This window comes from Octodon degus, unplaced genomic scaffold (assembly GCF_000260255.1).
Source record: "Octodon degus isolate 3935 unplaced genomic scaffold, OctDeg1.0 scaffold00113, whole genome shotgun sequence".
Lineage (NCBI taxonomy): Eukaryota > Metazoa > Chordata > Mammalia > Rodentia > Octodontidae > Octodon > Octodon degus.
This window is the reverse complement of record NW_004524689.1, coordinates 3995274-4021535: the sequence shown is the minus strand read 5'-3', so window position 1 is coordinate 4021535 and position 26262 is coordinate 3995274. Positions and strand designations below refer to the sequence as shown.

Genomic DNA, 26262 nt, shown 5'->3' with positions numbered 1-26262 from the left:
TATATATATATTAGAAAACTGTGGGCAGTCCTGCGAGTGACAGGGAGATGGGTACTTAGCAAGGTCTGCAGTTTGGGTCTGATGGCAGAAGTTACTTAAGAGATGCTTTCCTCCGTGCACACTTTTTATGGAAGAGTAGGACTTAATGACTTGCACATACTGGGTGTCAATACACAAGTTGTTGGGAAACGTAGCCGTTGACTCACTCAGCACTAGGTTTCTGTTTATCTCTTGCCTTGTTTTTGCTTCTGTGGGAATCGAAATCTGCTTTTTACCTCCTGCGCCAGCATGTGATGGGAGAGTAAGAGTAAGGGTGAAAAGAGGGTGACCTCGGCCCAGCCCTCAGGGCACAGGGAAAAGGAAAGTGGCTTTCCTGAAGTGGGAGGGCAGGATGCGGTGTTCCGAGCGCCCCTAACACAAGGGACACCCTTGCCCGCGCAGAGTGGCACCTGAGCCTGGCGCTCCTTGCTCACCAGGTCCGGTTTGGTTTTTCAGCAGGCCTGCATGGGCACCAGAGGCGGACTAGTCTCTAGTCTCAGTCTTATTGGTGTTAAGAGCAGTGGAAAGCAAGGGCTGGATGGCGTTTTTGAACTTCCAGGAGTGGGAGAGTGCATGTTAGCTCAGTTGTTTAAAACTCCTGCTTTGGCAAACCCAATCCGGTTCGATCCGCAACTCCACATGCCACACCAGACGAAGGCGGCCTGAGCCAGCAGGGAACGCCCCCCCCCCCAACAAAAAACCTTCTTAAACTTCTCACTGCTTGGCGATAGAGCTCAGGAGCACAAGCGCCTACCAGCAAGGCACAAGGGCCTGAGTTCAATTCCCCATAAGCAAGCAGGCTAAACCAGGCATGGTGGTACATACCTGTAATCCCAGCCCTTCGGGAGGCTAAGGCAGGAGGGTCATTGTGAGTTCAAGACCAGCCTGAACTGCATAGTGAGACCCTGTCTGAAAAAAGACAAAAATTAAATTAATAAAAATAAATAGGCTACTCTGATGAATCAGTTGATTGTCAGTGTAGCCTGAACACAAGTACCTGTTACCATTTAACATTTTTCATTGGGAAAGGAAATCTGAAACAGTGGAAGCTTTGGCCAACACATTTGGGCACATATTATAAGAGACTTAAATAACACACATGGTACGATTGCTTTTCCCCAAAGACCCACAGGAAAACTGCTGGTTCTCTGAGCTGGAAAGCTGAAAGAGGCTCCCCTCTTGCAGTGCCCCTGAAGAAGGCAGCAGGGCAGCCGCCTTGGGCCTGTGCGGTGCTGCCCTGGCGATGCCCTATGTGGCCAGCAGGGGGCGCTGAGGACCTCGGGTGCGCCCTGGCCCTTTCGCTAGGATGCTTGGCCCCTGCTCAACCTCAGGTGTTGGGGTTACCTAAAGTAATGAAAGCCGTGACCTCTTTTCAGAGCATGTATTCATGAACAGTGCTTTTATGTTGTCAATTTATAAAGTGGCTTACTCAAAAATAACTTCAAAAATTAAATATTAAAACATGTACTTAGGGGCTGGGGAGATAACTCAGCATTCTAAGCGCCTGCCTGGCAAGCACAAGGACCCAGGTTTGATCCTAGGTACCACATGCCACGCCGACCCTGGAATCCCTGGTGTGGCTCACACCTGTAATCCCGGCACTGGGGATGCTGAGACAGGAGGATCACTACTAGTATGAACTACATAGTGAGATCCTGTATCCAATAAATAAACAAACAGACATGTACTCAAGTACATCTTTAAAATGATACTGGGGCTGGGGATATAGCTCAGTGGCCTAAGTGCCTGCCTGGCAAGCGCAGAGTTCTGAGCTCAATCCCCAGTACCAAAAATAAAGACTCGGGGAAGAACGACGTTGATGATGTGAGCAAGAAAAGCATAAGCGAAAGAAGAAAAGCCGGGGCCGGGGAGATGGCTCAATAGGATAAGCGCTTGACTGGCAAACACAAGGATCTGAGTTCAATCCCCGGTTCTGGAAAAAAAAAAAAAGAAGAGGGAGAAGGAGAAGGAGAAGAAGAGCCACAAGCAGGGCTGGGAGTTGCTCTGTCTCGGGGCACCTGCCTGGCAGAAGCACGGTTTCTGGCACGGGCTCATGTTACCCATAGTTCGGCAGCACTGTCTCTCCAGTCCGTCTCCTCTGGTTCCGTGCGAGCGGACCACCCCAAAGCACAGTTCCTTGCAGCAGCACTTGGGCCCCATGGCTCGGGGGGATTGGGCCCCTCCGGATGTCACTCTATTCCAGCAGCTGGGGGGGGGGGTCTGTGGAAGTGGGTTCTGCTCGTCATCAGGGGCAGCTTGTATCCTTTGTCCTGTGTTCTCGCGTGGACTTTCTCTCCTCACAGGCCACCCATGAATTTACTATGTGGCCCTGGCTGGCCCTGAACTTTTGGTCCCAGGGTGCTGGAATTACAGGTGTGCACCACCATACCAGGACAGCATGATTTTTAAGCCTCCCATTTCTTCGCACCTTATTTTGCCTGAGCTTCTTTATCTTTAAAGGTAGATTATGTTTTCAAAGTTTTGAGGTAGTTTTGTGACCTCAGGGTTTGCAGAGAAATGTGTCACTCCCATAGCCAGCATGTAGGTGGCTTTGTGCATCTGGGGTCCTGTTTGGTCTCTGAGGGTCAGATTGGCATGGTGTCACCTGCAGGAACTCCTGTCCTTGGCTTGCTGCCCCTGCAGATGCCAGGCTGGCTCTTGTGCGCACGTGGTGCTTCCTGGCTCAGGAAGTGCACGGCCTGCACAGCTCTTCAGCTTCAGCTGTGACATTCACGCCATGTAGCTTCACGACAGCCTGAGCACAGAGACCGTGACGTCAGGTGCCTGGCTCTGTGAAAGCCCCTCCTGCTGCAGAAACAGCTCCGAGCCCCTGACTGTTTGTCTTTCTGCCCCAGGGAACCATCAGTGTTGGAGTAGATGCCACTGACCTTTTTGATCGCTATGATGAGGAGTACGAGGACGTTTCTGGAAGTGGCTTTCCGCAGATTGAAATCAACAAAATGCACATATCCCAGTCCATCGAGGTAAAGCTCAGAGCGCCTCTCCAAGTGCAGGGGGCCTACAATAATGAGGCGCAGCAGCTGGATGCGTGTCTGCTGGGGTTCTCGTCTTCATTCAGGAAAGAGCCGAAATAGCCACTGAAAAAGAGCGAGGGAGCCCTGGGCACAGCCTTGTGACTGCTGTGCTGCCTGGGAGCCAGTGTGAACACAGGGCCCAGCCCTCACCTGTTAGGAGGGGTTGGTGCCCCGGCCAAGAGGAGGCCAAGGTCGTGGTGTTTGAAGGCGGGAGGAGGATGAGGAGATCACCACATGGCCATGGCAGCTGAGCACTGGGGTCCCTGAATTGTCACCTTCCACACACTGCTTCGGGTGGCAGGGTCAGGACGGCAAGCTCCAGCAGCCCCCGCCTCCTTGCCTTGTTTGTTCACTGAGCCTGTCAGCCTGCAGTGTCCTTAGGCACTCTTAGAGCTGCCTGGGTCTGGTCATCCAGGCCCGGAAGTCCTCAGGCCCTGGGCGGAGCAAGGCCTGGAGTCCCTCGGCAAGAGGCACACAGCAGAGGGGCTGTGCTCTTCCTGCCTTGGCACACTCAGCCCCAGTCTCCCTGAGAGTGCCCAGCAGTTTCCGCTAATGCGCTTTCAGAATGTGGCACTGCCTTGGCAGCAGTTCAGATAAGCAGATGTCAGGGCCAGGGTAGCTGGGACGGTCAAGTCCTGCATGCACGCGGCCCTTACCTCTGTGCTCACAGCTGGTACGCTGCTGCTCTCCGTAGCATGTCCATTTCTCACTAGAAGTATCTCCCTAGGCCCCCTTGACGGCCACGGACACAGCCATCCTCTCTGGAAGCCTCTCCACACAGAATGGCAATGGAGGGGGCTCCGTCAACTTTGCACTGCGCCGAGTGACCTCCGCGAAGGGCTGGGGCGAGGTGAGGCAGTTGGGCTCCGTGGGGTCGTCCCGGTCCAGAGCCTCATGGCGTCACTGTGGAAGCAGTCGGGTCCCAAGTGGCAGGCATCAGGTGGCCCCAAAGAAGATGTGTCTGTAGTCCAAGAGGGAGTCCTGCCCATCTGTCCAGTAGCTCAGTTAGGACCCCAAGCCAGGCATGGTGGCACAGGCCCGTAAGCCCAGCAGTAGGGATTCTGAGGCAGTAGGATCGCGGAGCTGAGCCTGGCCTGGGCATCTTAAGACTCTGACTCAGAGGAAATAATTTTCAGAAGAGCTGGGGATATAGTTCAGTGTTAAGGCCCTGGCTCAATGCTCAGTACAAAAAAGAAAGGTGAAAGATGTCTCTTGAGATCGCACCGACAAGGGGCTGGGGAGATGGCTCAGTGGAGTAAGCACGTCCCTGGCAAAGCACAAGGGCCTGAGTTCAATCCCCAGTTCCACCAGAAAAGATCGCACCTCCTGGAGATCCAGGCCTGGGCGGAAAGTGTTCACCTGCAGGGAGCACGGGCAGCCAGCGCTGCCAGGCACACACAGCTCCATCTAATGGCTATTGCTGCCTTCCTTGAGGCGGCCTGATGGGCTCCCTGTGGGTCCAGGCCCATCGATGTCGGGGCGGGCCTGCTGTGCTGTGGGGAGCCCCTTTCTGCGGCCCCAGAATCCCCTGGGATCCCTGGGTGTGCTGTGCGTGTCGACATCCAGGCCCCTGCCACTGAGTGGGAGTATGTGTCATTAGAATAATTTCAGCATGAAGGCTGGGCAATGGTGGCGCACACCTGTAATCCCAGCTGGGGAGGCTGAAACAGCAGAATCACTACAAGTCCAAGCTGGTAGTGACATCCTGTACATATAAATGATAACATGTGATGGATGGATAGATGGATAGATAGATATGTTTTCATGTGTGGTACATACATACATTTATTTGTATGTGCAGGGATGCAGCTTAGTGGGAAAGCCCTGGATTCAAACCCTGGTACCAGGAAAAGCAGAAACCATTAATTCATTCTCTCTCTCTCTCTCTCTCTCTCTCTCTCTCTCTCTCTCTCTCTCAGTTGGAATTTGGAGCTGGCGACCTCCAGGGGCCCTTACTTGGTCTCAAGCTGTTCCGCAATCTCACGCCCAGATGGTAAACACGAGAGCTGCTCCTGGCCAGGCAGGCCCGGAGGGAGCCTGTGCGTCCTGAGCCTGAGGCGCTTGGGACACAGTGACCTGGGCTCACGGTGCGATGCGGTGCGGGCCTGCTCAGCAGCTCAGCCTGGCCTGTGCGGGGGAGGAGAGGGGGGAGGAGAGGGCGGGAGCCGGCGTCTTGCAGGCCGTAGTGCTTAGGGGCGTCCAGCCTCTACTTCACGTCCATCACTCCCAAAACAGCAGTGCCCTGCTTTCCTCCGCTGGGCAGACAGCTGCGGGTGAAACTCAGACTAAAAAAAGAAAAAACAACGGGAAGAATCGCCATGCTAATTGTTACTTAATGGCAAAGCTTTTCCCCTAGAGGGTAGAAAAGAGAGTCCTGCATGCTCACGGTGCCGTAATCTGGCAGGGCCACAGGTTCAGCCCTAGCCTGGGGGACTTAGCGAGACACTGGCTCACAATTTAAAAACTGATTTCAAAGGGGCTTCACAAGTAACTCAGCACAGAAGCCCCGGGTTCAGTTGCCAGTGTTGAAGAAAAAGAAGCAGAACTAGGCTCTGGGCAGCACGTCTGCCTTCAGGGGCGGGCCGTCCTGCTGCTGAAATGCGCCTCGCAACCTGCAGATGGCGCTGCCGGCCTCGGAAGCGCGCCTCCCAGCCTTTCCCTAGCGCACCGTGTGGACTATCAGGATCGTGTGGCAGCTTTTCACCAAATGCTGAAGCCCGCACCCCTGCCGGAAGTTCTGATTTAGTTGCCCAGGAGCTGCTGGAGGCAAATGGGCCTCACGACTTCTCCTGGGAAGCTTTTCACTTGCCAGGCCCCCCGGGGGAGCCGGGACCCTTGCCTAGCTGCACCAGCTGGCAGTAGTTCCGGGGCAGTGACACAGTGCCAGCGTGCGGCAGAGCTCTGGGGCACTGCGGCCCTGCCTTGTCTGAGAGCCTCCCAGGGTGCCTGGAACCCAAAGCAGGATCGCACTATCAGCCGAGGAGCACAGCGCCCTGTGGGAGCTGGGGGTCCTGTAGGTTGGCCCGTCACCTGCCTTCCGGCTGGGAGCTGGCCCAGGGGTTCATGGGAATGACACCAAGCAGGGTGTTAGCCTGGCAGATGGAGATGGCAGAGCAGCTGGAAGCAGATGTCCTCAGACCTTTCTGTGTTCCCCCAGCTTTGTGACGACAAACTGTGCCCTGCAGTTCTCATCCCGTGGGATCCGGCCTGGCCTGACCACCGTCCTGGCTCGGAACCTGGATAAGAACACAGTGGGCTACCTGCAGTGGCGGTGGGGCATCCAGTCTGCCATGAACACGAGCATCGTACGGGACACCAGGACCAGCCACTTCACCGCGGCCCTGCAGGTGAGCGGGAGCTGGGTGGCCACAGCCGGCTGCCCTCACAGTTGGGGAGCAGCCCCAAGGAGTGGCTCTCTCACCTAACACAAACCGGCATCCAAAGCTCTGCTCAGGAAGCTCACAGGTGGGGGAAGGCCCAAGGAAGAAGGCACCAGGCACAGCATGGAGAGGCACCCAAAGCCATGTCCCCAACCACCAAGTAGTGTGTCCACATTCTTGTTTGAGAAGCTAGAAAATAGTTTTTATGTGAAATGCCAGCATGGTTTTTGTTTAGGGTTTTTTTTTATTTAGAACAGGGTCCACAGGGTCTCACTACGTAGATCGGACTCAGTGATCCTCAAATTTACAGCCTCCCAAATGCTGGGATTATAGGCACACGCCACCCCCCCCCCAGTCTTAGTCGCTGTCTCTGTGCGCTCTGCAGGCAGGACTAGCACGGCAGGGGGATGGAGCCCCTGGCCCCTGCGTCTGCCTACGCAGGCACTCTAGTCCACTGAGCTATTTGGCCGGCCCCATGGTTTTTGTTTTTAACGTAGTCTTTTTTTCCCCTCTTTTTTATTACTACACACTTGCCTCACATGGTGAGTGCATTCATCGTGGGGGCATTGGTGCATAAACACATCACCTCTTGAGCTCAAGGCCGAGCACGATTAAGTGTGCACTGCACACCTGCCTGACTGCCAGGCTTGTGTTCGGGCTGTGCCCAGTGGGCTCCCCAGCGCTCTAGAGGCTACAGGGACCTGCTCCTGTCCCCTGTCTTCGCAGTTGGGGATCCCCCACTCGTTCGCACTGATCAGCTATCAGCACAAGTTCCAGGACGACGACCAGACGCGAGTGAAAGGCTCCCTTAAGTAAGGGCCCAGTGGGTTGGGGTGCAGGAGCTTGGTCTCCCGGGTGGGGAGTGGGCACGGCGCACACAGTAGCCTCTGCTCTGGCAGGGCAGGCTTCTTCGGAACGGTGGTGGAGTACGGCGCCGAGCGCAAGATCTCCCGGCACAGTGTCCTCGGTGCAGCTGTCAGCATTGGAGTCCCGCAGGGAGTCTCCCTCAAGGTCAAGTAAGTCAGACTGGCCCTGTGGAGCTGTGGTTGCCTGGCTCTGCATTTGGAGGCCTAGAGAGCCCCTTGCTTCTGTCTCCGCTACCTAAAGAGGTCAGTGCAGAAGGCACAGGGAACTAAGGAAGCCTTGCTGCGGCCGCCTCCTGGCGGCACTGGATGACCCCTGGTGGCTGGGCAGCTCACCGCCACAGCGCCCCCAAGCGCACCTGAAGCTTTCCCCTCTGCAGATGGCTCTGCTGCACAGGATTGAGCCCCAGCCTCCTGGAAAAGGAAAAGGCGTTTCCGGCCACATCCCGCTGAGGGTAGATCAGGGCGCAGACTCTCTCTGTCTGGGCCCCTTCCCAGACCTCGCCGCCCAGGTCCTGGCATCCGGGGGCACCTAGTGCAGCTCCGGCCTCGCAGGCTGGCTCTGGCTCCCAGACTGCTGCTACCAGAGGCCCCCTTTGGCACGGTCCTCTGCCTGGGCCCCTCCCAAGGGGCCTGTCCGTCTCTTGACTTCATTACCTTTAGGCGCTGACTCACCTGTCCTGAATCTCCAGCTCCACATAAGTGTACGGCCAGGCATCCTCCTTGAAAATTCTTGGGGGCCAGGGAGATAGCTCAGTAGAATATGTGCTTGCCTAGCAAGTTCAAAGGCTTGAATTCAATCCCTGGTTCTGCCAAAAAAGAGAAAATGCTTGGAGCCAGGCACGGTGGCTCATTGAGTCACCGGTGTTGCTGCAGTCCCAGCTCTGGGGAGGCTGAAGCAGGAGGACCACGAATGCCAGTGTCCATAGGAAGACCCTGTCTCAAAAGAACAGAAAACAGCTGTGTACGGTGACGCAGCCCTAACTTAGGGAGGCTGAGGCTGCAAGTTGTGTTTGTTTTGTTTTGTTTCTGTACCAGCAATCAAATTCAGGCGCCCCAGAATATTGCGCTTGCCAAGCAGACACTTCTTACTGCTGCCCCCTGACCAGGACAGTGCCACATTTGTGTCTCATTTAGAGCTGTTGTGGGACAGTAGGAGTCCGTGTGGGTCCCATGCACCATGGACCAGGCCCACATCTCCAAGGAAGGCCTGCTGTGTCTCCGTCCTGCTTCCCAGATCTCAGCTTGAGTGGCCCACAGCATCTCAGATGTCATCTAACACATGTCCACAACAACCTGGGTCACCACCGTGGCTCATGCACACCTCACTGAGGTCCCTCACTCTGCACACCTGACGAGAGCTGACATATCTTGGCATCCTGTGTCCACCCATAAGTGAGGTCCAGGTCTGCTTGCTCCGCTTGGCCCCTCTGCCGCCTGTGCCTCGTCTCGGTGGCCACAGCACCCTTGACTGATCTTCCTCACCCCAAGTCATTCTCCATGCAGGCAGAGGTCCCTGCAGGTCACCCAGCCCCTGTGAATCTTTTGCTCAGAACCATGGCAGCCTCCTGGGCCTACCCATCAGTCCTGCCCTCCTGAAGCCCTTGGGGCTGTTCCTAGGGCCACCAGCAAGCACTTCTAGCCACAGGTGGCTGCTTCCTGCAGTGGCCTCAGGCTTCAGGTTACAGGTCACTAAAGCTCAGAGCTGTCCTCCCCCACGCCCTGAGGGAGCAGCTCAGCTCTCTCCCACCCCCTGCTCTGGGGTGAGAGGGCAGGAGAGTGCAGCAGAGCAACTGCAGGCTCTGGAGCTGGCCTCGGCTGGGACCTGGGGATGCCCAGGCTGTAAGGGCACCAGGAGAGCTGTCCAGTTGCTGCAGTCACCCAGCCTTTCTAAATCTGACCTGGGAGGGGCCGGAAAGGGCTGGGAAGAAGGCTGAGTAGGATAAGCACTTGCTTGGCAAGCTCAAGGACCTGAGTTCAATCCCCGGTTCCGCCAAACATAAATAATCTGCCCTGGGGCCTGGGTGGTGCCATCGTCTGCCAGGGTCCATCCAGGAGTGACCCCACTCTCCCCAGAAGCAGACCTGGCCTGCAGTAGCCTCACAGGTGTTCTTACAGTTGTTAGAGCAGTGTGAATGGCCCTTGCTCAGGACACACAGATGGGAGGTGTTGGGGATGGTTCCAGAGTTGGGGTCACTTGCTACACGTAACATGATCTTGGAGGGCCGGGGAGATGGCTCAGTAGGATAAGCGCTTGACTGGCAAATGCAAGGATCTGAGTTTAATCCCCGGTTCCGCAAAATAAATAAGTAAAAAAAATTTTAAAAGGCCGGGGAGATGGCTCAGTAGGATAAGTGCTTGACTGGCAAACACAAGGATCTGAGTTCAATCCCCGGTTCCACCAAATAAATAAATGAGCTTGGAGGGCTGGCCAGATAGCTCAGCGGATTAAAGCGCCTGCTTAGGCAGAGCACGGCAGCCCACGTAGTACCGCTGTGCCAGCCCCGCCCCCAGAGCATGCTGAGACAGAGATTGAGACTGGGCACGGTGGCATACATGCCTGTAATCCCCGCACGGGAGACTGGTCTATGTAGTGAGACCCTGTAGACCCAGTCCTAGACGCTAAAATAAAATAAAAACCATCTTGGAGTAGGGCCCAGCCTCTCCCCCGCACCAGTGCACCACGCCGCGAAGCACCTGGTCTCACTGCCGCTGGCGTGCCTGTATCCTTCCGCCCATCGCAGGAGGGCAGCTGGGTTTCTGCTGGGCCGTCACATTGGTCCTCAGAGGCTTCAGGCCTGCAGCCATTCTGGCTATGCAGAGGGATGCCCCCTCTGTGCCAACCAAAGTTCCTCCCACAAGGTCCAGAGGCGGACCAGAGCGGGCAGTTGTACTTCACGGACCTCCGGCCTATACCTCATTTGTTTGATGAATCACGGCAAAGTCCTAAACCAGCATTACAGCCACTCAGATGCCGACAGGAAGATAACAAGTTCAAGCCCAGCCCAAGCAGCTTGGCAATTTAGTAAGACTGTTTAAAAAATAGGGGCCAGGGATTTAGCTCAGTGGCGCAGCGCCTGCCAGGCAAGTTCAAGGACCTGAGTTTGATTCCCAGTACCAAAAAAAAAAAAAAAGGTGCCAGGCAGGAGGATCGCAGAGTTCATGACCATCCTGAACTACCTAGCCAGATCCTGTCTCAGAAAAGCTAGCAACAAATGCAGCAGAGCATGCTGGCTCACTTGCCCTCCGGCCTCTTGCGCTCACTAGTTCTGAGTTCCTCACAGGTTCTCAGGATGTCACGCTGCTTGAGCTCGGCAAGCCCCGGGTCCTGAGTCTGGACCAGGACCTATCTGGGGCCAGCGGCCCGGTGCCCAAGGGCATCCGGTGCCGGCCTACCCCCGGGATGCCGCCCCACCTCGACTGTGTCTGTCTCCAGGCTGAACAGGGCCAGCCAGACCTACTTCTTCCCCATCCACCTGACGGACCAGCTGCTGCCCAGCGCCGTGTTCTACGCCACCGTGGGGCCCCTGGTGGTCTACTTCGCCATGCACCGCCTCATCATCAAACCATACCTCCGCGCACAGAAGGAGAAGTGAGTCTCGGACGGCACCTGCGTCCTGGGACTGCAGTGGCAGAAGGGCATGCAGGGCACCGAGGCCGGGCTGTCGCGGTGCTCCGTAACTGTCAGCTGGTCCCAGCAGAAGTGTCGTCCTGCTGTCAGAACTAGAGCCTGCCTGTGAAGTTGAGGTTCTTTCTGTCCAGGAGTGGTGGCACACCTGTGATCCCAGCACTCGGGAGGCTGAGGCAGGAGGACTGAAAGTTCAGCACAGCCTGGGAAACAGGCTTAGATTCTTTTTTTTCTTTTTGGTGGAACCGGGGTTTTGAACCCAGGCCCTTGTGCTTGCCAGGCAAGCGCTTATTCTACCGAGCCATTTCCCCAGCCCCCAGACTTAAGATTCTATCACAAAACAAACAAGATGGGGGATGGTACTCAGTGCAGAGAGGCCTTAGGTTCAGTTGCCAGTAGGAGAAAAAACAGAAACTGTAAACCATGACAAGAGATAACCTGTTGGGCCTGGCATGGCAGCTCCTATCTATAACCTCACTACTCAGGCTGCTTCCGTAGGAGGACGGAAAGTTTGAGGCCAGGGGCGGGGGAGATGGCTCAGTGGAATAAGTGCTTCCCTGGCAAGCACAAGGCCCTGAGTTCAATCCCTGGTTCCACCAAAAAAAAAAAAAAGTTTGAGGCCAGCCTGGGTGACTTCGCCAGGCTCTGAGAATAAAATACAAAAGGCCCAGAGGGGCACAGCTCAGTGGTGGAGCACCTTCAGGATGGGAGCTGGCACTGCCCGCAGGAAACCTGGGTGGGCAGAGGGTGGGGAAAGGGAAGAGCTCACCTCTCAGCCCCAGCCCTTCGGGTGCCGTGGGGCCTGGGTTCCAGCTTCCAAGGGGCAGCGCCCTCCCTGTGCCCTGACATCCTGTGATCCCAGCTCAGTCCCTGCAGCTGACCTTCGCCCTGGTGATGGCACTACCCCCAGGCTAGACGGGTGCCTGGGACTTTGTGCGATCTCCTAGAAGGGGCACAGAGCTCAGCACACAGAAAGTAGGCAGGGTGGGGTCCCAGTGCCCCTGAGGTCCAAGACGGGACAGGAGGCCTCCGTGGTACTGGTGGGTCCTGTGCCCTGCTAGTGGAAAGCAGTTTTGTGCCTGATGTCACTTGGGCTCTGACATCTGCATGGGGTCAGGTGTTTTCCCCAGAGACAGCAGTGGTCTCCTGAGGGCCCATAAGGTGGCCGGCAGTGGAGCTGTCCAGAGATAGTATTCTGCCTGGCCTGCCACTCCTGGCCCCCTGAGGTGGAAGTTCCAGGACTAGAGCAGCACTGAGCTCACAGACTGTGCATGGGGCCAGCGTGGGGTCCTGTTGTCCCAGTACAGGGTGACACTTCATTTGTGGCTTTGCTGCTTTCTTGAAGGGAATTGGAAAAGCAGAGGGAAAACACTGCCAGTGACATCTTGCAGAAGAAGCAGGAAGCAGAGGCTGCTGTGAGTGCCCATCCTGGAGTCCATGTGTCCCAGGTTTCTTGTCTGCGTCTTTGTAAAAAAAAAAAAAAAAAGTGACAGGTACAGCGCTGGGGACAGCTCAGTGACAGCACCAGCCTGCAGTGCATGGCACCCCTTGTCCCTGGCACTATAAAGAGCAGAAGTGACTGGACAAATGGCCAGCTATTGTTGGGGTGCCTGTGAGGAGAGAGTGTTGAGGCAGACACACGGATGGCCCCTGGCAGGTAGTTGGGGGTAAGCAGGGCTGGGCAGCATGGCTCCCTCTTCCCAGGGAACTGAGTGCAGCGTCTCCTGCGCACCAGTCAGAAATGCTGATGCCTCTGGTGGTTACTGCCCCCACTGGGCTCTGAAGAAGTGCTGCTTCGGGCCAAGCGCCCGTGCAACCCTGCCACTGCTCCTCTCGTCCTCGGCAGGTTCGCCTGATGCAGGAGTCTGTTCGGAGAATCATCGAGGCTGAGGAGTCCAGAATGGGTGAGAAGGCGCTGCCAGCTAGCCGGGTGGGCCCCGGGCCCCAACAGCTGCCCTCTTTGGAGCTGGCTTCAAGGAGGCTGCCTCTGTCCTGCCCACTCTGTCCTCAGGGCTCATCATTGTCAACGCCTGGTATGGCAAGTTCGTCAATGACAAGAGCAAGAAGAGGGAGAAGGTAAAGGTGATCGATGTGACCGTGCCCCTGCAGTGCCTGGTGAAGGACTCGAAGCTCATCCTCACAGAGGCCTCCAAGGTACAGCCCTGCCTGGCCCCCACCAGAGAAAGCGTGGTCCAGCCCTGGTGGCCGTGGCATCCTCCCTGTGTCTAGTGCGTGCTTACCCGGCCCTTAGGCCACGTCTGCCAGTGCCTGCAGCTCCCCAGAGAGGCAGTGGGGACTGCAGAATTACCTTGTGGGAATTACCCCAGTGGAGCCCAGTGTCACACCTGGTGCTGGGCAGGGGCGCAAGAGACATGCATGTGTTGCAGGCGGGGCTGCCCGGCTTCTATGATCCGTGTGTGGGTGAGGAGAAAAGCCTGCGCGTGCTGTACCAGTTCCGGGGCGTACTGCACCAGGTGACAGTGCCAGACAGTGAGGCCCTGCGGATACCAAAGCAGTGTGAGTAGCTGCTTACAAGGCCCCCGGCAGGGACGGCTGAAGCTGGTGGCATGGTGGACAGTGACCCCCACCCCTGAGTCTCTCCGAGTGCTGCCTTGCCTCAGGGTTTTCACAGGGCTCTTGGCTGGTTGGGAGGCAGCCCAGCCCCAGTTCCTTGGCAGCTACTGGCGGTAGTGTATGGCTGAGCCCACACTAGCTTGCATTGTCCTTTCTGTCACAGCCCACAGGATTGACACGGATGGATAAGCTGCTTGAGATCCCGGTTTCAAAGAGGCATCAAGAAACCCTTTCCTGGAAGTCCGCAAATTTGAAAATGGGACACCCCCCCCCCCAGAGATCAGATTTCTATTTTATTTTATTCCTCTAGAAGGTGGTGCCACATGAATTAAGCGCAGGGACACGCACACACCGTAGCGCAGTGTTGCCGGGAGCACTGGGACAGGCGGGCACCCCGATGGAGACCCTGGAGGGCGGGTCCCCAGCCGTGCCCAGCAGGTTGCCCGCCCAGAGCCCTTTGGGTCCTCCCAGTGCCGCCAGTCCACACGGAGTTTGGGGAGAGCAGCAAGGACGGGTTGCAGCCCAGGCCCCCGAGTGGGGCGTCTGCCAAGCGGATCCCCACACCTCTGCTGAAACTCGCCTAGGGCGGGAGCGGACTGCGGGTCTATAAAACTGCTTTTTATCCGAGAACATGGAAGTTGGAGGCCGTCTCTTTCTTCTTGCTCCAGGGCCTCTTGAATCTCTCCTGGGCCCTGAGCTTGGACCAGAGCTGTCGCGCAGCCCGGCCACACGGCGGGGCACGGGGGAAAGGGCACAGCCGGCAGCACCCGACGCAAGCACGCGGTGCCGGGTGCGGACCCAGGCCGGCCGGGCCTTGCGACTCCAGGCTGAGCCCAGCAGGTGGCGCTGCGGCTCGGCAGAAAGGGCCAGCAGGCGGGGTTCGTGCCGGGGTCCTGTGCTGCTGCAAACAGCCCCCTTCCTCCGGTTTTTAAAAGCAGCCCCAGCGAACCAGTTGTGTCCTATTTATCTCCGTTTTTAAAGTAAAAGGAGGAAGTTTCTCTGCTGTGGAGCGGGGCTGCCGCGGCCCACACTGCATGAGCCCCACTGCGCGGCCAGCGCCCACAATAAACGTCCTGGACCCGAGCGCCCCGGCCTCTGCTTGCCCGTGGCGTCGCCCAGCTGGGTCCTCTGGGGGGCAGCCTGAGCTAGGGCTTCGGGAGGCCGGGAATCCCGCTGCGTGTTGCCGCCACCGCATCTCTAACGCGAAGCAGGAAGTCACTGTCTCAGCAGTGACAATCTGGAGAGAAAATTGGAGAGAGAAGACCAGCGCAGAAGGCCCTTTATTGGGTCAGGCCGGAACGCTGGGGGATCCGGGCAGGAGCAGCCCTCGCCCTGCACGCTGTGGGCAGCTGTGGGCAGGGGACGGCCCCCACGCTGCGGAGCTGAAGGACCTTGCCCCCGGCTCGCGCGCTGCCTGGCTGGGCCCCGCCGTCCCACCTGTGCCCTCAGTGGACGGCACCAGGTGCCCTGCCGGCATCTCTGCTGTGGGCGCTGACCCAAGTGTCCGTGCCCGGGGATGCGGCCACAGCCCCGAAGGCTCAGCTCTGTGGCTCAGGCCGTGGCCGGGCTCCCTGGCACCCCACTCTGCGGGCTCGGAGAAGGCTGCACATCCTGCGCAGCACCAGCCGCTGGGACTTCAGGCGCTTCCGGAGCTGCTCATTCTCTCTCAGCGTGAGGAAGAGCTTCCTCTTCAGCGCGGCCAGGTCCAGAAGGGCGTAGCTGTGGTCCGACGGCTGCCCGGGGAGGGGTCTTCGCGGGCCTGGCTGGCTGGCCGCTGCGCCAGCATCTCCGGCTGCTTCTGGCCTCGGAGGTAAGGCCTGGGGACAGAGGGAGCAAGAGGAGCCCGGCAGCCTGGGCCCCCGGGGCTGAGAAGGTCACATCAAGTTAGCCTGGCACTTGGACACTACTGTCCCTGTGCAGGTGGCCCTCAGCCACCTGTCCTGTTCTGCCAGCCCGCCCCACACCCCCCTGGTGCCGGGCCACAGCCTGACCTGTGTCACCAGCCCCTTGGTCCTGGGTGGCTGCTGCAGCTCCTCACGGTCAGAGTCCGCGCTCCAGGCAGGGCTGTCTCCCCCAGCCCCGGCCTCGGGATGGACCTGGGAAGAGCAGGTAGAGTTAGGCTGGCCGCGCCAGCACATCCTCACTGCCACTGCCATCACCCGTGAGCCCCACACAGGACTGTGCCAGACTGACCACACAGCCTCATCTCCCAGCTCTGGGGCAAGAGGGGACTCTTGCTGACCCCAGCCAAGCCCTGCGGTGTCCCAGGTGCAGGCCACTAGCCACAGCGTGCTGGGCCTCATCAGCTGAAGACCTCGCCACCACAGGGCCCGCTGCCCAGCTGCATGGGCACCCAGCCAGTGTGGGAATTAAACCAACCTGGAGCCCTGTCCTGCTGCCCACTCAAGTCCCCCTTTCTCCAGAGATGTCCCTGAGTCATAGTCCTGAGCAGGTCTCCTGTCACCTCAGCCTCTATTATTATCCATCCTCCGAGGGCCACCATGAGGTGGAACACACCAGGGATACAGACCACGGCCTGTGCCACACAGCAGTAGCTGCAGGGTGCTGCCCCTGGGGACCACAGACCCTGCCCCGGGTCATGTGACTGGGATGAAAGGGCTCTATACACACACACACACACACACACACACACACGCAGGGGCTACTGGTGAAAGCCCCAGGCCAGCAGGTTACCTGTGAGGTCACAGCTCTAGGAAGACAGGCCAAGGGAGGGACCTGTCGGGTAGGCAAGAGGGGCAGGGTCCAGGCAGGAGATTCTCCTTTTTTTATTTTCCTTGGTTCCCCCCCCCTTTGTTTTTTTTAAATAAGGTGTCATTGTACAGCCCAGGCTGGCCATGAGCTCACAGCACTCCTCCTGCCTCGGCCTCCCCAGTGCTGCCCTTGCAGGTGTGCACCACCACACCCTCCTCACATTCTGACTGGCCTCTTCCCCTGCAGTCACAGCTACCCTCTCAATCCCCAGAAAAGCAAATCATTTAGGTATGACGCTTTGTGGCATCTGCGTCCAGCTCTCCTGAGCCAATGCTGCCACCTCCACGTCCACATCCATCAGTCTGGCTTCCCAAAACCATCTCAAGGCCAGGCGTGGTGGCACACACCTGTAAACCCAGCACTTGGGGGCTGAGGCAGGAGGACTGTTGTGAGTTCAAGACCAGCCCAGGCCACAAAGTGAACTCAAGGCCAGCCTGAACTGTAGTGAGACCCTGTTTCAAAAAGACAATTCTCAAGGTCCCAAAGCCACCTCTCAGCCTAGCAAACCTACAAAAGCAAACCCCTTGGCCCACCTCCGCAGGGATGTGCCCTTGGCCAGCCTGAGTCCCCAAGGACCACACACTAAGCCTTCAGCTTCCCTAATGGTACCTTGCTCTGAAGCAAAAGCATGATTTTATTTTTTAAAACAAGGCCTCGGAGCCAGGGAGATGGCTCAGTGGAATAAGCGCTTCCCTGGCAAGCACAAGGGCCTGAGTTCAATCCCCTGTTCTGCCAAAAAATATAATAAAACAAGGCCTCACGGGCATGGGAGCTGGTGCCTGGAATCTCAGCACTAGCGAGGCTGAGCCAGGAGAATCACTGTGAGTTTGAGGCCAGCCTGTGCTACACAGTAAAACCTATCTCAAAAAACAGTAAGATGAAGTCTTGCTGTGTGGCCCAGCTGACCTCAGACTCCAGGCTGAGGCAATCCTCCTGTTTCAGCTCCCTTGTTTTAGAAAAAGCAGAGTTCTCTTAAGTCCCAGCACAGGGCCGGCAGGTGGACAGGGCTCAGGGTCCCCGAGGCCGCCCGCACCCTGGGCCCTGCGCACCGCGGCCTCTGCCCCGCAGACGCCACCCTGGCCTCGCGCCTACCTGTGCAGGCTCCCGGAAGGCAAACACGGTGGGCACGGCGTTGTGCTTCAGGTTCTTGCGGTTCCCGAAGGCGCTGAAGCACTCAGGCCGGAAGTGCTCAGAACAGATGACCGTGTGCTGCTTGGGCTTAAAGCCCGCCCGGCCCATGTTGAGCACCCATGCCTTCAGCAGCTCGGGCCGGCTGAACGGGAACCTGGGGCGGGAGGAGCAGGTCTGGGCCAGCCAGGGCTATGCCTCGAGGCTCATCCACCCCAGGGGACTGCACGGGCAGCTCTGGACAATCTGAGCCTCGCTGTGGAAACAAACAGCTACTTTCTACAGACTTTCGTCCTTTTGTGGGAGGAGAAGCAGGTTCTTGCTCTCCCTGCAATTCAGACTGGCCTGAAACTCACTATGAGCCCAGGCTGGCCTTGAATTCCTGTCGGTCCTCCTGCCTCAGCCTCCCAACCACTGGGATTGCAGGTGTGCTTTAAAAAAAACAAAAAGTGCCCTTCAGCAGCCAGTAGCCAGGCCCTGTTGTCGGGCTAGGGCCCTGGAAGCAAATAAAAGACAAACTCCCTGACTCCAGAAAGGAGAGACGGCAGGCAGCGACCGCTGAGCACACGCAGGAGCCCTGCGGCAGGCAGGGACAGCCACCGTGGAATGAGTTCCACTGGCGGGGCGGAGCCAGGGCCTGGAACTCTCCCGGCCATGCTGTAGCGCTGAGCCACGCTCTCAGTCCTCTTGAGGCGGGCGATCACCGGGCCGCCTTCCATCGTGCACTGCTCTGCCTCAGCCTCCGGAGGAGCTGAGACTAGTCATCACCACAGTGCTGAGCTAAGATGACCCTGAGCAGACACTGGAGGCCACGGGGCTCCGGCAGGGGCTGCAGGGCTGCGACAGAGGGGGGCTGCAGTATCCAGCCCAATGGATGGGGGTGCAGCGAGGACCACCACCCCGCCCAGGGCCTCAGGCAAATTCCAAGGCAGGCAGTGAGGTTTGCGGGTGGGACCTGCAGCCAAGACAGAGGGAAGCAGTTTCCTGCTGGCCTGGAGGTACAAACTATCCTCCCAACACTCTGGGAGGCTGAGGCAGGAGGGTGAAAAGTTCACACCCAACCTGGACTGCTTAGTGATTTACGAGACTTTGTCTCAAAATTTAAAAATTTTGAAAGGACTGAGGATAAAGCTGAGTGTGATGGCCCTGGGTTCAATCCCCAGAGCCAGGGGTAATAAAGTTGTGGGTGGAAAATAGGGAGCGCCCAGCAAAAGGAGCATCCAGGACAAAGAGGACCAGGATGTGTCAGGAGTCACACAGCACCGAGCAGAGGGCTGCAGTCCCAGCGATCGGGAAGCTCAAGTAGGAGGATCCCTTGTTCAAGTCCTGCCCGGATAACTCACCAAGACCTTGTCTCCAAATTTTAAAAGTTCAGTAAAAAGGGGCCAGGAGGTAGATGACACCTGTGGGTTTGATCTCCAGCACCACAAAACAAACCCGATGGGGTCAGGCCACTGGGCCTGGTGTCATGAGGGTCACTGGAGACATAAGTCTCAAACAGAATGACGGTGAGTGCCTTCCACCCCCGCCTATGCACAACAGAAGCAGAAAGATGCACATTTGGGCAGAGATACTTCCAGACTGCCCTGCGCACAGGGCTCCCCTTGCCATTGCCAAAACAAAGGAGCTACCCGATGTTCCCCACAACTGCGCACAGCTAAATTGTGACACGGGCATTCTTAGAAGACTATGCAGCCGTGAAAAGGAATGCCCGCCGCCACACGTGCCAAGGAGGCCTTTCACAAACATAACGGGAAGCATCACACAGAGCACGGCCAGATTCCAGCTCGACCGAAGGGCTGGATCCCGCGGAGCAGGGGGAGAGGACCGACAAGGGGTAAAAGCTGGCGGCTGGGGGCTGCAAAGCACGGCTCTCACTTTCCTGCGTGCACCTTTAGCTGGAGTGGGAGGCATTATAAAGGGCGCAAGGGAAAACAAGGCGCAGGCCGCCTGCCCTCCGGCGCTGTGCCCTGCGGGGAGCGGGGAGAGACAGCCCCGGGCTGAACGGGGCCAAGGGTGGGGGACGCAGTGCAGACCGGTGTGGCCAGCCTCCGGCGCCGCAGACTCCCAGAGCCTGCGGAGGCCGGGTTCCCCGCAGGGCACTGAGCGCTCCGACCCCGCCGCCCGCGCCCGCCCGCGCCCGCCCGCGCCCGCTCACCGGTGGAAGGTGAGCTGCTTCCTGCGGCTGCTGTAGCGGTTGCAGCACTGCCGGGCCGCGCACGACTTCGGCATCGCGGATCCGGGCCTGCCCCTAACAAAGATGGCGGCGCCGGGCCCGGGGCCGCGGGGCGGGGCCCTCCCGGGAGCTGGGGACAGCTCGCGGGGCTCCGGCAGGCCCCCCCCCGCGTCTCCCTGGCAACACGCGGCCCGCGTCAGCGGGCTCCAGGCTTCGCCCCAGTTGGCCAGAGGCAGTGGTCTCCTGGCTCCGGCCCCCGCAATACTCACATCAGATGCGTTTCAGAGCTGGGGCGCGGGTGTGGGCTCCCCTGACGTCACCGGGGAGCCCCACGGCCACTGGCTGCACCGCCGGCGCACACCTGTGACCTCAGCACTCGGGGAGGCCTCAGTGCCTAAGTTCGAAGCCGGGAGCCGGCGGCACCGAGCGACACCCTGCCTGAAGTTGTCCCTAGGCACGCCCACAGGCAGAAGGGGACGCTGCAGCTTTTCCGAGGGGAGCCCCCAGGGGCCGCCGCCCGCTCGTGTGACCAGGGCGCTGAGCTCTGGGCCCCCCGTGGAGGCCCATTTTTTTTCTCTCGTACCCAGGACCGAACTCGGGACCTTCTGCTTGCCAGTCAGGCGCACGTGCCGCTCTCAGCCCACACTCACTTCTGAGCAGCCATGAGCCGGGCACACCAGCTCGGGCTTCCCCTGCCCGCCCGCATCCCGGCACCGTCGTCGTCGCCGCAGGGGACGCCAGGGCCCCTCACTGCCCGCTGCACACCCGAAGCCAGACCAGACCCTCAAAGTAGCAATATCTTTATTTACAAAATATACATTCTCACGAACACCTCGCTTTGTACACAAACTTTACAATTACACAGAACCATGTAAACGATGGTGAGTGTCCAGCCTGGCTGAAGCCAGCGAGGGCCAACTTCCAGGGTGAGGACCTCTCCCTTGGCCACCAAGCAGCCCCTGGACCGCGGGTCGTGCCGAATTTGCATAAAGGAGCTAGTTAGTGGACTGGCCCAGCTCAACCCAACCCGAAACCAAGGTGCCTGGCGCGGCAAACACTCACGGCAACACATCTGTGAAAGGACACCACCAACTCAAGGGACAGATTGAGATGAGTATCGGATGCGTTCCAGAGGCAGCTTAAAACCTTCCAGAGCACAGAACAATCAATCACCAGAGTCGGCAGTTCTGGTCTAAAAATCAAGTGGATTAACTTGTAAAAATCTCCTGGAGTTTTAAAAAGGAAGAAACGCACTTCGCAACTTTGGTTTTTCTCACCGCGCTGACTGGAAAGGCATCGTGGGGCAGGTCTTTGGCGACTCCCTCCCCAGCCTGCCGAGGGTGCCCCGGGCCAGGGCCAGGGCCAGGGCCAGCCCAGGAACAGGTTGCTCTAGGCAGAGTTCACCCTCGGGCCTTCACAATAAACTTACTCAGAAACAGTTTCTACTTTAATAAACAGGGTTTTTAAAAACTAAGACAGAGGAGACTAGACAGAGTCCAGGACAAGAGTGGGTGAAGTAAAGAACACCCGGGGCGCCCTGTGGCTGCAGACCCCAGCCCTGGGCCCTCCACCCTGCCCACCTCAGAAGAAACGCCACTGCCCACGCACACATCACCCCGCGGACAGTCTTGAAAAAATAACCTGGGCGCCACTGGCGCACACTGCCAACCAGAGCAAGCCGCCCGCCCCCATGCCCTACTCTGGAGCCCCCGACCCGGGCACTGAGGGGCAGGCCTGCAGCCACCCGCTCCCACCAGCTCCCACCAAGAGCAGGGCTGTCATCCTAACCACGGCCTGCTAACCGTGTGTGTGCTACTGGACCGGGTGGGAGGAGACTCGACACCTGAGCGCGCCCACTCTCCAAACAGCTCTTCTGGGCCCCTGGGACCCCGGACGCCTACTAGAGAACGGGGACCCAGCAAGAGATCAGCCAATACTTCGGCTGTGTCGTGCAAAAAAAAAAAAAAAAAAAAAAGACTTGTACACCGTGCAAAACAGGAAACTGGGTTATGAACATGGGCCACCTAGACCCCCCAACCAATGCCCTTTCCAGAGAGGTGGCCACACATTGTCCCTTTTAACACACGGGGGAAACTAAAGATTCACCACAGCTCACCCGCCTCCCAACGCCACAGCAGCTCGTGATCGTGACCTCAAGAAAGGGCGACTCAGACAGTGGCTGTACAGACACTTAGGTGAGGCGACACTCAGGAAACACACACATATGGCTGTTGGGCTGCAGGCTGGGGCCACCGAGCCGCTCCCGCTCTTCGCCCCAGCCCGCAGAAGCAGGAGTAACAGCTGGCACTAGTTCCAAACAGTGGGAATCGCTAACAATGACAGTGAAACTTCGGGACCACACCCCCTCACGGCAGTGGAGGAACCAAGCCACCACGCCTGGGTGTTTGGTCTGCTGCCGCCGCCACCAGGAACACAACGGCGGCGGCAGCCTGTGCTGACGAAGGCTTTACGCTCGCTGGCTATGTACAGTTTCTACTGGGACAGCCTGTCCTCTGCTTAGGCACCTGAATAAGAAATCTGCCTGGCCGAGCGGGGAGTCCTGTGCTAAGTGGGGAAGGGCCTCAGCGCCCATCCCCGCCCCCAAGCCCAGAGTCTCCCGCCACCCAGTCAGTCCAGAAACAGCTTCCGGGAGCCCATGCGGGAGCGGTTGGAGCGGCGGATGTCAAACTTGGAGTCCCGGCACTTTTGGCAGACAAACACTTCCGGAACGTTGGACTTCCGGATCTTCGCACAGGACAGGTGGATCCAGGTGTGGCACTCGTTGCACTCTATCATGGGGCGGCCGGCAAATGGCTTCATGCAGAAGCAGGTGACCAGGTCCCAGGAATCATCATCTACAGAGGTAGGAACACGTTAACAGGAGGGAAAGCCAGGCGATGCTGCACCCCTGTAATCCCAGCATTCTTGGAGGCTGAGGCAGGAGGACAGAGTTTGAAGCCAGCCTGGAGAACTCAGCAAGACCCTGTCTGAAGATCTACTCCCACTGTCCCAATGCCAATACTCTGAACATCAAGTGAACCACAAAAGGGGCTGCAACGCGTGGTGACCAGGTACTACCCACCCTCACTTATACCCCCACATCCTCCACTCTGGTCTGGAACCCACGGCCCTTGCAGCAATGAACCCCTTCCTGAGCCCCTGCACGTACCTCCTAGCCTTCACCCTGCTCCCAGGTGGGGCCTGGCCTCTGAGCCCAGGACAAGACACTGCCCCCCCCCGCCATGTGTCTCCAGCCGCCCAGACACTGACCTGAATCCACCATGATGTCCTCATCGTTGCCGGTGCTATCCTCATCTCGGAACACCACCTGCTTTCCCTGCCGGACGATAGTCCGTTTGCCTTCAATTTTTATCTCCTTGACCTGATCAGGTGACACGGCGGTGGCGCAAGAGCCACTGGAGGGAGTGTCGGAATCCCAGCCTGAGCAGGGGTCTCCGGGAGCCTGGGGCAGATCCTGCAGGGAGGGGCTCGTGGGGGTCTCCGAATACGGATCTGCAGCTTCCAGCTTCAGCAAGCCCCCTCTGTAGCCCTCCTTCACGGTGACATCGCTGTCCCTTCGCTTCCTCTTCTTCTTCTTCTTCAGCTTATCTAGCTTCTTTCTGTCCAGCAGGAAATTGCTAGGCTTTGCACGCTGCAGGAGAGTGGGCTGCAGATGGCTAAAGCACCGATCAGACACTGGCAGGGGCACGGAAGTCGCCATGTCAGTGAAACCAGTGTCCCAGCCGTCACTGTCGATGGTGCCCGCGGTGCTGTTGGCAGGGCTGGGGCTGCTCCTCAGAGGAAGCTCCTGAAAGGCCCAAGGTTTGGGGACAGGCTCAAGTTAATCCGGCCAGGCCCAGTGACAAGAGCCAGCCCCCAGCAGAGCTTCTCTGACCACCCCCAGGACCAATTCCATCAACAGGCAGTGCAGCATAGCCCTGAACCACAAGAAGGGAGCACAGAGGCAAAGGGACCCAGGGCCTGGCTGCCACTCAGTCAGCCCCCCGCAAAAGGGGATGGGGTGGAGGCACAGCAGGACACTCCTGACATGCAGGAGGAAAAGCCTCTACATGCAAAAAATACATCCCAGCTGGGCATGGTGGTGCATGTCAACCCAGCAGGCCAGAGGCTGAGACAGAACTGCTACACATTCAAGAACAGACTGGGCCACATAGCAATACCCTGCCTCAAATAAACAACCTTCCAAAAAATGGTAGTCGGGCGTGGTGGTGCACGCCTGTAATCGCAGCACTCAAGAGGGCTGAGGCAGTTTCAGACCAAGCTGGGCTAAAAAGTGAGTTCAGGCCAGCCTGAACTGCACAACAAGACCGTCTCAAAAACAAAACAAAACGCCAAAAAAAGACTACTGTAGACATCCTTTTATAATCTCTCATTTTTCCCTCATTATAAAGTTTCTCCTCTTTTCTCACCAAAGACTTATTTTAATTTAACTTTTTTTTTGGGGGGGGGGACCGGGGATTGAACTCAGGCCCTTGCGCTTGCCAGGAAAGCACTTATTCTACTGAGCCATCTCCCCCAGCACCAATAACTAAATTTAAATTGAAAATCCCTGTTTTGCCTGGTAAGCACAAGGTCCTGCCTGGTTTAAAAAAAAAAAAAAAAAAAAAAAACTTCAGAGAATTCCTATTTTTGTAAAAAACCTGAAGCTATCCCATATTGCAAAACCAAAGGAAGTTATTGGTGCCCCAAAGCAGCAAGCTGAGCTCTGGTTCCCTGGCCGGTCAAGCACATTTGCACAAAGCAGGCATCCCCTACCTACCCGGCAAGGGGAAAGAACAAACCAGTGCCATGACTTTGCTTCCTAAAAGTAGTGGATTTGTCTATCTGCAGCTTAGCTCAAGAGGAGCAAGGCCTCTTAAGTCTGAGCCCCACAGGAGCGCTGATCCACGCTCCTAAACATTTCTCAGAGAAAAAAACTCGCCTCTCCACTCACACCTGGTGTAGAGCAAAACTCCCTGAAGGCTCAGGGATGTGGAGCTCTGAACCACAGGGCCAGAGAGGCAGGGTGTGGAGCTCAGTCCCGGGACAAGCTAGTTCTCTCTTTCCTGGGCTTCAGATGTCCTCAGCTTTAAGTTGCAAATAAAAAAAAAAAGTAGCTATCTGGCAGGCTGGGGAGATAGCTCAGCGGCAGCACAAATGCCTGCTTGGCAAATGCATGGTCCTAAGTTTGATTGCCCTCCTCCACAAAAAAAAGCCTGCAGTTTCTCTCAGAGCCTCAGCTGCCCTCAGTACCCCAGGAACCAGATTCCTGCCAGACTACAGCCTGTGTCCTCACCCAGTGCCCGCCCACCTGCCCTGCAACACCAGCCGGGCATTACCTCCTTCGGGTACGGAATGTAGCCAGCATAGGCCAGGACAAAGGTGCAGAACTTGTTGAAATCCTCCACGGTCCTGCGCCTCTTGTAGCCGGGGGAGTATTCCTGTGCCAGGGGAGAAGGGAGTGAGTCAGGGGAGGCTCCCACCAGGCCCAGCAATCGGGAGGAGCTGAGTTTCTTTACCGTCAGCCACTCAAAACCCAGGCTGCTGGATTTACAGCCCAGAAACAAGATAAGCTCAGTTCAGGTCAAAAAATAACACTTTTTATAAAACTGCAAGAGAAGGACTAGGATTTTGTGCCAAGAACACTGGGAAACCAGGGAGGAGATAAAAGTCTGCACAGAAGTCTACCTGTTGGAGCTCATGTGGCATTTTCTGACCTTATCTGCTGATCCCTGCACGCCTATCAGGACTAACGTCTTTGCCAGATTTTCCACTGGGAAAGAAACTACACTCAACTGAATCTGTAACTTAAGTACTTTAAGTCACTTCAAAAATTGAGCCTTATCGCTCCTAGCTCTTCGGATCTGACTGCTGCCCCCTCAGGGGCGTTAAGGACCCAGCTTGTGTCTCAGGGGGCCCCTCCACTCCCAACAGTGGAGGCTCGGAACGAACTAGAGAATTCGCCACCGCCCCGTGGCTGCACATTCAGATGCACAGGAGATGTTCCGGCTAGGGAGTCCCTCGACCCTGCCCCTCGAAGTGGAAACAGCCGCAAGGAATGGGCTTTTAGCCCTGGGAGGAGGCCTCCGTGGCTCCAGAAGCTGCGGGACAGCCGCGCCTCACATCATGGCCCTCCCACCCTCACCGGAGCTCCCCCGCTGGCCGGTCAGGGAATGGGGTACAACGGACTGTGGGGCGGTCCCTCGGTAGAGGGGCGGGGAGAGCAGCGAGGAGTAGGCAATCGCCCCTAAATTTTCCTTCCAAAACGCCACATTTTTCTAAAACACCCACAACGTGCTCCCGGCCAGCCACCTTCCCGCACGAGGAGGGGGCAGCCGCGCGTCCTGCGCGGATGCAAGGGCCGCACCCGCCCTCAACTCGGGGACAACTTTTAACTTCTGCGGGATCGCGCACAACTGCTCCGCGCCCGGGACGCGAAGGTGAGGCGGCGCCCGGGCGGATGGGGACCGCCCCGGGGAGGCAGATGGCCGCAGCCCCCGCTCGTCCGCCCCGCGCCGCGTCGCACCCGCCCGGCCCCGGAAGGTGCGAGGCCCACCGCAGGGTGGGGGCTGCGGGACGCCAGCAGGATCTCGGGGTCCCAGGGCTCGGGCTGCCCCACCAACCCCCCCGCGGGCGCCAGCGAGCCCCGAAGACTCCGGGCGCCGCC

General features: G+C 57.9%; 3 protein-coding genes across 6 annotated transcripts in view; 1 reads left to right on the top strand and 2 right to left on the bottom strand.

The window, feature by feature from the left end:
• Window positions 1-14238, top strand: part of Dnajc11 (DnaJ heat shock protein family (Hsp40) member C11) — a 129760-nt gene extending 115522 nt beyond the window's left edge. The window contains exons 6-17 of the mRNA XM_023699380.1: window positions 2895-3023; window positions 3802-3924; window positions 4994-5067; window positions 6232-6421; window positions 7181-7266; window positions 7354-7470; window positions 10754-10909; window positions 12291-12360; window positions 12792-12849; window positions 12957-13099; window positions 13333-13462; window positions 13683-14238. Coding sequence (XP_023555148.1) covers window positions 2895-3023; window positions 3802-3924; window positions 4994-5067; window positions 6232-6421; window positions 7181-7266; window positions 7354-7470; window positions 10754-10909; window positions 12291-12360; window positions 12792-12849; window positions 12957-13099; window positions 13333-13462; window positions 13683-13708 — 1302 coding nt within the window. The 3' untranslated portion in view covers window positions 13709-14238. The remainder of the gene's footprint in view (window positions 1-2894; window positions 3024-3801; window positions 3925-4993; window positions 5068-6231; window positions 6422-7180; window positions 7267-7353; window positions 7471-10753; window positions 10910-12290; window positions 12361-12791; window positions 12850-12956; window positions 13100-13332; window positions 13463-13682) is intronic.
• Window positions 14239-14948: 710 nt separating this feature from the next.
• On the bottom strand, window positions 14949-20006 carry Thap3 (THAP domain containing 3). 3 transcript variants are annotated; one of them, XM_023699351.1, is made up of 4 exons: window positions 19578-20005; window positions 17384-17576; window positions 15511-15615; window positions 14949-15384 (listed from the first exon to the last, which is right to left on the bottom strand). In XM_023699351.1, the coding sequence occupies exons 1-4, from the start codon at window positions 19649-19651 to the stop codon at window positions 15058-15060; spliced, it is 699 nt and encodes a 232-aa protein (XP_023555119.1). In that variant the 5' UTR covers window positions 19652-20005; the 3' UTR covers window positions 14949-15057. The 3 variants fall into 3 exon arrangements, with proteins under 3 accessions (XP_023555119.1, XP_004639770.1, XP_023555120.1); XM_004639713.2 differs by having other exon boundaries at window positions 14949-15336; window positions 19578-20002; XM_023699352.1 differs by having other exon boundaries at window positions 15078-15370; window positions 19578-20006.
• Window positions 20007-20379: 373 nt separating this feature from the next.
• Window positions 20380-26262, bottom strand: part of Phf13 (PHD finger protein 13) — a 7044-nt gene continuing 1161 nt past the window's right edge. The window contains exons 1-4 of one of the 2 annotated variants that reach the window (XM_023699350.1): window positions 25548-25721; window positions 24935-25036; window positions 22866-23403; window positions 20380-22450 (exon numbers count right to left, since the gene is read on the bottom strand). In XM_023699350.1, coding sequence (XP_023555118.1) covers window positions 22224-22450; window positions 22866-23403; window positions 24935-25036; window positions 25548-25580 — 900 coding nt within the window. In that variant the 5' untranslated portion in view covers window positions 25581-25721 and the 3' untranslated portion in view covers window positions 20380-22223. Of the gene's footprint in view, window positions 22451-22865; window positions 23404-24934; window positions 25037-25547; window positions 25722-26262 lie in introns of those variants that run through there. The other variant, XM_004639630.2, reaches the window with a different exon arrangement.